The 11256-nt window shown below is 31.2% G+C and overlaps 1 protein-coding gene across 1 annotated transcript in view; it reads left to right on the top strand.

The window, feature by feature from the left end:
• Positions 1–8448, top strand: part of LOC108911095 (cytochrome b5) — a 32610-nt gene extending 24162 nt beyond the window's left edge. The window contains exon 3 of the mRNA XM_018715931.1: positions 7942–8448. Coding sequence (XP_018571447.1) covers positions 7942–8020 — 79 coding nt within the window. The 3' untranslated portion in view covers positions 8021–8448. The remainder of the gene's footprint in view (positions 1–7941) is intronic.
• The last annotated feature ends 2808 nt before the right edge of the window (positions 8449–11256 follow it).

Below are 11256 nucleotides of genomic sequence, written 5' to 3'. Positions count from 1 at the left end.
TACTCCCTATAAGCTGTCTGAGAGTCACTTTTCGCTAAAATTGATGGTTTTCCCTGCAAAGTGAAAAAACTGTTTTCCTCACTTATTTGTTTAAATAGAAAAGTTAGCTAATAAAAGTTTTTGACTCACGAGACGAGAGATGTCTTGTATTATGTTCCTTTAGACAATTTTAAAATAATCTAGCGGATAGGACTTTTTTCGAGTTTCTCTTTTATTTTCGCTAATTTTCCTGGTGTATATGTATCTTCTTCTAAAAGCGAATATGCTCTTATGATATTTTTTAATAAAATAATTTCTAAGCGTTATTTTTTTTAAATATACATATAGAAATATTTATGGAAAGTAAAATGGTTAGAATCCGTTATATCTTGGATTGTAACAATTTTTTTTTCAATTTTTCCGGAAATTTTAGAATCTACGCAATGGGTCTCTTAATCCAGGAAAATTAGCATTTCACCTCGGAATTGGATAAAGAAGGTTCGATTTTGATAAGACAAAGTGCGTTCTCTTCGTAATTGCATGTAGGTCAAAGTCTACAATGTCTCATGCGGCGCTAATTTGTTTATTTATTAATCAATTATTATTAACAAATTAGCGTATTTCGGATATTACGTGGGTTGGAAAAGGCCAATTTTGATGCGGTAGAGCCCATTCTTCTTCTGATTAGTTGTACCTTAACTTTGGGAGACTCCCACCGATCTTCATTTGTTTATTGATTTTTATTCGATCCTTAAGAGCAAATTGGGAAATCGGACTGGGAGGGGGGGATTTTCACGCGGTAATCGAGGCTCTTCTCGTACTTGGATTACAAGGTGATCCAGAACCACTAAGGGCCACTAAGGGCAGACTGATTTTCATTTATTCATTGATCTTCAATTAATAATTAGTATATACAAATTCGGGCTGTTATCAGTCAGCGTGAACATATATATTTATTTGGGCAGATTTATTCAGAAACGTAATATTACCATCGTTTCGCTCAATTGAGGTTAGTTTCAATTTTTGCTTGCCTTTTTCGCCCACTGCAATGAGAACAGGTACGTCCTTGCCACAAATAAAGCAACGTTCACCAGAATTCACACAATCCATCTTGAAAATTGACCACTTACTCAAAACTGACCACAAAAATTCTAAGTATACTTCAATAATCTAGACTAGTACGTTCGTCTTGTTTACTATTTACATATTGAAACAAAAAGTTCCAAGTCCCGTCCCATAAATTGAAAATGAAAAAACAAATGAAGATCAGTCGGAGCCTTTATGATCTTGAACTTTCTATATAAAACCACGTTCATCCCGTCCAAATCGGCTAGTCCTACTCCCGACCGCAGATATCACGTCTAATTTGTTTATAACAATCAAATAAAAACCGATAAACAAATGAAGATCGGTGGGGGTCCTTTACAGTTAAAGTACAACTAATAAGAAGAAGAATGCGCTTTACCGCATCAAGATTGGCCGTTTCCACCCCATGTAATATCCGAAATACGATTATTTGTTAATAATAATTGATTATTTATAAATAAACAAATTAGCGCCGCATGAGACGTTGTAGACTTTGATGTACATGCAATTACGAGGAGAACGCACTTTGTCCCATCAAAATCGAACCTTCTTTATGCAATTCCGAGGTTCGGTCCTATTTTCGTCTAATTTTCCTGACTATCTTGGCGTCTCAGGTTCCTCGTGATCGCCAGTGAGCGTTTCTGGCCAGTCTGACTAGGTCACATCCTCCTCACCAAATTCACAATCTATTGGTAGGTCATGTTAGGGTTATCTCTGATGAAAATTGTGTTAGTGCATTGAATATAATAACTATAGTCCAGTATTTGGGTTCCTGATTAAGATTAGGTTAAGTAAATGAATTATTAGATTTTAAATATAATCTACAATAACGTAACCTTTTCGTCCGATCAGTTTCTGTTTTGTAAAGTTATGCCTTTGCATTTATTATGGTTAAAATCCATTTTGTTTGCCCAATAACAAATTTTTTTGAATTCGAGTTTCTATTTTGGTTATTGCCTTTTTGACTTTGATTTTTCAAGTACCTATCTGTTAAGATAACTTTTACAATAACAACATTTGAGTTTCTATAACATTTTGCTGAAATAATTTCCGTTGTACTTGTTATAAAGTTCGGGAATCGGTTGGATGATCATAGCCGTCGCGTCGGCCTTTCCCTACAGCGCCACGTACGAAACCGGTAATAATGGAAGTTATTGGCTTCGCGTTTTCTTCTTGTATACGTGTTTTAATATTCTAATAATGTTGAACGCGTCAAATCGCGGTAAAAAACGACGTATCGCTGATAAAGTAGGTACGCAAACATATTTATTTTTATTTATACCTACCTTTTTATTTATTTGTTTACGACGGACACGCTTATGACTAGCCGACGAAAACCTCGAACTCTAGTTGTAAGACACTAGCAAGTAATTTCACTAAGGTTGTTTTTTTTTCAACTTTCGGGTAAATGTAAATGTCGGTTAATTCTGTGTCTGTCATTTTCTTATACATATATATTTTATGAAAAAGGTATTGATTTAACTGGAAGATAAATTTATCAGGAGGTGAAAAAATCAGGCCTAAATGTTGAAAATGAAATAATTATGACTACGTCAAATGAATTGACAAAAAATTAAATAGGAAAGTACATGGCGTCTAATTAATTTCATTGTAACCATGCAAAATTTAATTCTTGTATGCTCATAATAAAATAAAAAGTCACTCACTAGGAAAGTAATAGAAAATTGATTGATGTGAGTGAAATTTCACTATGTTTTATTTTTTACAACGTGGAATATGCAATTTATATTGGAGGTCATCTATGTTATCGTTTTTACTGGATTATCATTATCCGTCAACAAATGCAAGTCATTGCGCTTATGTCGTATATTATAAGGCTTAAAGTAATAGTAGTATTTTAAGCCTAAATAATTAATTACGTAAAAATAACAAGTTTACTTTTAATATCACATTCTTGCATAATACAAAATATTGTAAAGTTATAATTATTAATTGAACTGGTATTTAAACGCCTGTAATGATATTCCGTTGAATACGCTTCGTCACATTCGTAACTTAATTTTCATTTTATTAGAAAATCGATGCCGCTAAAAATATCTCTTTATCATATTTGCTTTATATCAAGATAATAACTTAGCTGTGCTTTATTTTCGGCACGCATCTTTTTTACTTCATGATGTTGGACCTATAGATAATTTGTTTCGTAATGAGATAGTGTAATGAAACATCATTTGAACACACATACAAATAATATTTTATATGGTTATCCAATAAAAGTTCAGTGTAATTAAAAAGTATTAGGACAGTTCTAAGGTAAATGTACCTGCTTCAGATTATAATTAAATAATAAGTTAATTATATTTTTCATTAAATTATCCACAAACGTCATAGGTGTGTGTTAGGAATATGTAGTTAAAAAAACTATTGACAGTAATTTAAGAGTAATACTAAATACAGGGTGTTATTTAAGCACGCGGTCAAACTTCAAGGGATGATTCTTTAAGTGAATCAAAGACGAAAAGTTTATATAAATATAGGTCCGGTAATACTTTGTTTTCAAGATACAGGGTGTCAAACTTTTTTCCGGGGGCACCTTAACAATTAAATGTACAAAAAAATGTACGCCATTGACTTTTTAAAACTTTTATAATTTTTGTCGCATTAAGTAACTAAAAATACAACTTTTTTGTCTCTTGAATTTTTTTCTATCTTCCTTCCTTTTAGCTTTATTATATGTCCACGGACAACAAAAAAAAACTAGCTATCATTGATTTTTATAACAATTTCTAAGATTAGAATAGACTATTGATATGGAGAAAAATAACAGGTACACCCCAGTTTTTGATAGTTTGGCAGTTTTAATTTTTTATTATGTTTTCTTTGATGTGCAATAAAGTGATTTTTATTTATTTTTTCTCCAAAAATGAAGCAAGAGACAAAAAAGTTGTATTTTTAGTTGCTTAACCCGAAAAAAATTATAAAAGTTTAAGAAAACTCAGTGGCGTACATTTTTTTTCTTAAAAATATTGGTTAAGATGCCCCCTCCTGGGACGCCACTGGACTTAATAATTTTAATCTAGTTAGGGCTAAATTAGCCCGTTTCTACCATAAATAACACTGCCAAATTTCAACAAAATTGGTTAAAGGATTAAGATTTTTACGAAAAATGTTTTTTTTTTTTAAGTTTAGCACCCTGTATCTTGAAAACGAAGCATTACGGGACCTATGCTTATATAAATTTTGTGTGGCCCAGAGATATACAATTAAGTGGATTTTATTTTATTTTTTCTACAAAAATTAATCAAGAAAAATATTTAAGATACAAAAAAGTTGTATTTTTAGTTGCTTAATTCAAAACATATATAAAAATTACAAAGTCAGTGGCATATATTTTGTTTTTCAAAAATATTCGTTAGGGTACCGCTCGGAACGCCACTGGATTTAATAAATCTAATCAAGTTTGGGTTAAATTAGCCCCTTAACACTATCAAATTACAACAAAATCGGGTAAAGGGTATTTAAGATATTTACTAAATACCATTTTTTTTTTACAAAAGTTTAACACCCTGTATCTTCAAAACGAAGCATGTGCGGACCAATGTTTACATGAACTTTTTGTCTTAAAATCACTCAAATAATCGTCTGTTGAATTTATTGTACATAATTAATTAACGCCCTGTATTTGTAGGTATACTTATAACTATTTAGGTTTTATTATTGAATTAGTAATAGAATACTGTCACGATTCAAAATTTGTCTCTCCACTTTTTTATGGCTTATGCTCTGCTAATTATTCACTGTCACATGCTTTCAAAACAGACTTTATTGCATTGTTGAAGATTTTAATAATAATATTGAAAAGTTTTAAGGTATATATAGTTCAAGAAAGCGGTAAAAAATAGTTGGTTTAACTCTAATAGCATATAGGGGTGGTTTATTTTATGCCAAAATATTTATTTCATATTCTAGTGCCTTTCGAAAATTCCAAAGATTAATAATCTAAATGTAAAATTTTCAGAAACGTATTAGCAAAAATACTTTTTAGGGCTGATTTTTTTAAAAATTTTATTAAACTTTCCAAAGGTAAAAGTACATGATAGCATGAATTCATAAATGAGAACATGAATTCTATTTCACGCCTGTTATACTATATGAATTTACGAGGGTAAATTTAATTAATAATTAAATTAAATTATTAATTAATAATAATAACAGCGAAATTAATAGTGTGAGACATAACTTAATTACATATATTCATTTTGTATATATATTTTTTGTTGTCCTAATTTTATAACCTCTCTACAACTTGGTATTGCTAGCTAACAATTAATTGTTCCATTCTCTTTCTGATTTACCTTTTGGATGCAGAAAAAAGTCTGATATAAATAACACCATCTATTGGACAATACCTAACAGGTTATTCTTCCCATCGCAAGTTTCATTCATTGGAGTTCCTTTTTTTATTTTTTAGAATATAATTACTGTTACATTTTGAAACACCGTCGCGTCGCACAAAAAAGTTTCAATTGAAAGTGTACCATGGACTCATATTATGAAATTTCAATTACGAGGTTATTTGTATTGACCTAGTAGTAGAATTATTATTTGGCTCCCGATTTGTGTAATCAAATTTCAATGAAATATTGGATTAAGGTTAAATGTCAGTGTTGTTAATTAGGAAACCTTGGGTAGTTAATTCTGCTAATCTTTGTGTACATATATTAGCGGTTTTGTACTTTAATTTAAATTGTGCCCCTTTATTTTTATTAAAGAAGTGCTTTAAGAGTGGGACTAAAGTCACTAGAAAGATGCGTGCATCCTAATGTAATATTGGGATATTATTTTAATGAATACTGCTGCAAGGTTACATAAAAGGCTGATTTATAACAAGCCAGTTGTATATATTCTGTTAAAATATTATCTTATGCGTAGATACCACTACGCGGCTAGTTATTAATGGACTAAATTGATATTTATGCAGCCTTTATGGCCATCGTTTTTAATAGTAATAGATAGGTTCACTATTTTATGTAACGGTAATCGGTTGGAAGTTGAACCGTGACTTTTGTAATGAATATGCTACATTATGGCGCTAAAGAGTTATAGGCAGGTATATTTACTTTTTTTTTATTCAGTCTTTTTGAGTAAACTGTGAAATTTTTTAAATGAATAATAATAAGTTGCCGATGGTCAGCAAATGCTTATATTATTTTAGAGAACAATTCGTGACGTTTATTGACGTTACTGTGTATGAAATTTAATGAGTTTATGAAAATTAGTGTACTTTGTATAGTTTTGTGAATTAATTACATTATATTTTCTGTAATGTGCTAAAGTGTGCTTTGTTCAACTCAAAACAACGATAATTTGATAGCAGGGATAGAGAAAATTATGCAATAGGATTTATAGATATTTTTTTTACTCACAAATGTGGAAATAAGGATTTTCTTACATCTTCGTCGATAAAAAAGTGGTATTTTTTTCTCGTATTTAAATGAAAATGTGTTAAATTTATAATTTTCTTAATTAAGTCATTTCGGCTTGTGTAGAACAAACGAAATCGTAGTTTTTATTCAAAAAGACGTCAGGCACGAATTCTGGAAAAAATCAAGTAATTTTTTTTTCGAATTTCTTGATTAATAACAGAACTCAAGTCAGAACTAACAGATATTTCATTAGTGGGTTTAAAGCTGGTTCATTAATTTTTGTGAGTGGTTTTGTGCGAGTTCGTAGTTTTATGTGAATGAAATGAGTTCCATTAGATTCAATTTTTTTTTTTAGAATTTCGATGATTCATAAAAACTATTTTTGAATTAAATAACATTAAAAGCACCACGAGTGTTATAAGGATAACAATGTCCTTGAAGTACATTATATTTGATTTTTCGGAAAAGAAACATATTTTCCATTTACGCTATTCATATTCTTTCGACGATCGGGAAAAATAATACAGTTTGTCATCACCATCAAATCAGCAACCAATAATGTTGTGGTAGGGCGTAAAATTTAATGAAGTTAAAGTAAGCATGATAGTTGCATTGTATATTAAGACCATAACCTTTAGAAATCTATACTCATCTTACGAATGATTTTTCAAAATAATTGTCATGTTATGAAAGAGATTAAATATCGGAGTGATGTGCCAAATTAAAATAAATAAAAGTCATCAACTAAGCTTGAGTAATAACTCAATTGATTTCAAGGATAATAATTATAACTTGTTACCAGAAAATGTTAGTAATGTTGGGATAATTCGTTATCAAGTCAGTATAACAGAACTGTTCGAAAAAAATACCCTGGGCACGTCATCTTCCTACACTATCTCGACCCTCCTAAAATTTTCCGTACTACAATAATTATTATTTACCTATACATTGTGTAGGAATTCCACTTTTCTATTTTTAACGATCTACTGATATCCTTAGAGGAAGAGAAGCGGATCCAAATATGTACATTTGGATAGATCTAGATTTCGGGCCCTTTTACATTTTGAACTTTTTCTTTTAAATTTTTATGTGTATAGAAAGTCCCTCAATACTAGGCTGTTAATTCGCGTATATGCCCAAAGTTTGAAGCTGATAAAACACAGTTTTATGATTTAAAGCTATGCAATGGCTGTTGAGATAGGGAAGCTTATAAAACCAATATTACCAGTAACATTTATTATTGTTATACTACCTATATATAAAAAACTATACTACTATACTACTATACTACCTATATATAAAAAAATGTTGAAATTAAATAACTACTAGGGTATTATACCTTAAGGGAAGCAAGGGTGTTATAAGGATAACAATGTTCTCGGCAGGAGTGCATTGTTATCCATATAACAGCTTAGTAATTATTATTTCAACTTAGTTATTTATTATTACGATGAAGCAACTCTATTTATTTATTATTTTTTTGTTTCAGTTCCTTCAGGTCTTGGATCATCCCCATATCTCTTGGAATCCTAGCCACAATGTTGTACCGCTTCTACTTTCAGTCATAAAAGAGTTTAAAAAAGGATGTAAACGCATTTAAGGTTATAGGGATTAGCTTATTTACTTTTACATTGTAATAGTGTATGTTGATAGATATATGTACTACTATACATAATATTAGTTGAAATTCCATTTTAGGTTATAAAAGTTGTTTAATGTTTTACATATGTGTACTTTTGGAATATTTTTAAAAGTTTTGTTTTTAAATAAAAATTAGTTTCATTATATCGTCTTAAAATAAATAGAATGAATGGTAACACAAAAAAATTGTAACTTGTCGCAAGATACGATGCAGTACAAATTGTTATGGTCTAATGTTCATTATTAAATGTATACAATGTCATAAAAATACCTACTTATTAAAATGCTGAAGTTAAAATTTCAGTTGACATTTGTTTTCATTGCTTTTTTAAATAAATGTCATTTATTGGGGTAATTGTCTTTTGTTATTATATACAGGTAATATAAAGATATATTGTTGAAATTTTATTATTGACTTGTGAATTGTAAATTTAAGTAATATTTTTACATATTTACCATGCATGTAGGTACTGAGTTCGCTTGGAAATTTTAATTCTCCAAAAATGAATGAGACTCGTGATTAAATATATCGGATGTCCCAAAAATCACGCAAGATTTGAATTTTGCGCCATTTGTGCGGTAAAGTGTTGCCAACGAAAAAAAAAGACAGCGTGACAGCTGACAGATCAGGGTTATTAAAAACAGAGTTCTACTCTAAAGAACAACGCGCTTTCATTGTTGAGCAATATTTAAAAAATAATGAAGGTTTGTCAGCTACAGTTCGCAATTTTCATACACAATATGGTTGGAATTTCATCAATAATTTTGAAGAGATTAAAAATTCAGGGAGACTGGATCAATTAGTGATCTTATACATTCTGACCGTCCTTCAACAAGTCGTTCAACATAAAACATCGAAGCAGTTCGTGAGAGTATTGCTGATAGTCCAGGGACATCAATTTGACACCGTGGTCAAGAATTTGACATTTACAGCGTATTCTCATGAAAGATTTGCATCTTCATGTTTACAAAGTTCAGTTGACTGAAGTCTATTGACCACGCAGAACGAAGACAGTTGGTTGAATGGATGGATTGAACAAGTGGATGCTGATTTTTCGAACAAAATCATCAAAATCCACGAGTGATTGTTAAGAAACAAATGCATCAACAGTGCGTCACTGTTTGGTGTGAATTTTGGAAGCATCATCAACTATTCTTCTTCGAAAATGCGCCTAGTCAGGCAATAACAGTTAATGGCGCCCGCTATCTTGACGTGATAATCCAGTTTTTTGTGCCTAAATTGTAAGATATGGATGTAGACGATATATGGTTTCAATAATACGGTACCACATGCCATACAACACTAGAAACAATTCAATTACTACAAGTCATTTCCTGGTCGTGTAATTTCACGTTTCGGTGACCAGGATTGGCCGCCCAGATCATGCTATTTAATGCCATTGGATTTTTTTCTATGGGGTTTTTCGAAATCTAAGGTTAATGCCTGTAAGCCTACGACTATCCATGCCTTGAAGCAGACAAATTGAGCGATGTATCAATGAAATTCAGCAGCATTTATGCAAAAGAGCCATGGACAATTTTGACAAAAGAGTGCGTATGTGCCAGCAAAGCCGAGGAGGCCATTTACCCGATATGCTATTCCATACATAACCTTATAGATATTGTATACTTTACGAATCAATAAAAAATTACAGCTTTTCCAAAATTGTCATTAACAGAAATGTACTAATTGTAAGTTAAAACCTTCAGAAGCTGTAATCTACTATAAATTTAACAATGCTAAATTAATAACTGAATAAACGGCTTTCTGAAATTATATTTTGCCTCCAGGCCACGGGAAAGTCTTTTTATTGTGACGTGGAATAGCCGGCTCACTTGTATTTTTTTACAGAGACATAAAGACTATTTTTTTATGAAAATATCTCCTGGGACAATCAAATATGTAAATAACTCGTTAAGAAAAAGGAACCTAGACCAGTTAAAACGCTCATTGTGCTTTAAGTGAATTGAACAAAGGAACAGAGTAGGAAATACTTGTTTCCTGCAATATCATCAGTTGAATATCGGTTCAACTAATGGCGAGAGAGGTCGAGTTTTCACAGTACCTGCGACATTGCAGGTAGCTCTTTGCCTGTGTGACGGTATTGAAGGCTTGAATATTGAGTAGCAGTTCATAGAAGTAGCACTCTGCTGAGTCTGGCGTATGCCCATGCCTGTGATAGAAATAACAGATTCATTCGTCGGTTGTCTAATGCTGAATGAGGACTAATAAGTCCAAAACCGGTCTATGTCTGATGGGTTCGACCAATGAATGAGTTTACTGGATATTGTGGTTGTGGAGATAATTCAATGCTGGTCGGGGCAATGTTTATAAAACGCTTCGTAACCCTATCCATTATCCATGCTTTACTACCCAAGGTAATCATGTGCAGGCATGTAATTTTTTAAGCCAATTTAAGTGGTGTAGACCATGGCTGTGCAACTAGCATTGCCAGATTCGCAACAGGGAGGGGATGGAGCTTGTCCAGACATACGAAGAACGGGGTGAGGAAAAGGAAGTAACTAAGTTTGTTACAAGTTTTTTCACTATGTAAAATCTAGTGTCATTAAATTTTTTACTAACTTTTCCACACTGAAATTCACGACTCACGTTTGTTTAGCATGACGTTTTTCTTGATTATATTATGTATTTGTATGAGAAAAATATTGGAAGTTTTGGCAAAAAGGTAAGTAAATATTAAATTGAGTTTTCCAATTAAATATAGTGAAAAGGGTTATGTTTGTTTACACAGAAAAGGAAAATATTTATTATTTATTTATGATGTCAAAACATTCATATTCTTAGAAGATTGTTTTTTCTCCGTCAACTTTCCATTTTGTTTGTGTGTTTAGAAAACAGGTTTAACAGAAAATATAAAGTTTGTGAATAGAATTGTTTGTTTGTATGCAACATTAATAACCGCGCCATTATTCCATGGCTAGAAATTAGCCTCAATGATTTGGAATCGAGGGGATTATCCCTCTTTATAACATAAATAATAACAATAACCACATTAAAATTGCTAATAAATACTGTTTTATAAATTTTGCAGTTTTTTTTTGTTTATTTAAACGAGTAAAATACGATTTTACCATTATAAATCGTAATATCGTATATATTTTTTAATATTAAAAGTAGTATTAGAGTCGTATGACACTATGC

Source organism: Anoplophora glabripennis, unplaced genomic scaffold (assembly GCF_000390285.2).
Source record: "Anoplophora glabripennis isolate ALB-LARVAE unplaced genomic scaffold, Agla_2.0 scaffold324, whole genome shotgun sequence".
NCBI classification, from domain to species: domain Eukaryota; kingdom Metazoa; phylum Arthropoda; class Insecta; order Coleoptera; family Cerambycidae; genus Anoplophora; species Anoplophora glabripennis.
The sequence above is the reverse complement of the archived record's forward strand: the minus strand, read 5'-3'. Positions and strand labels throughout refer to the sequence as shown.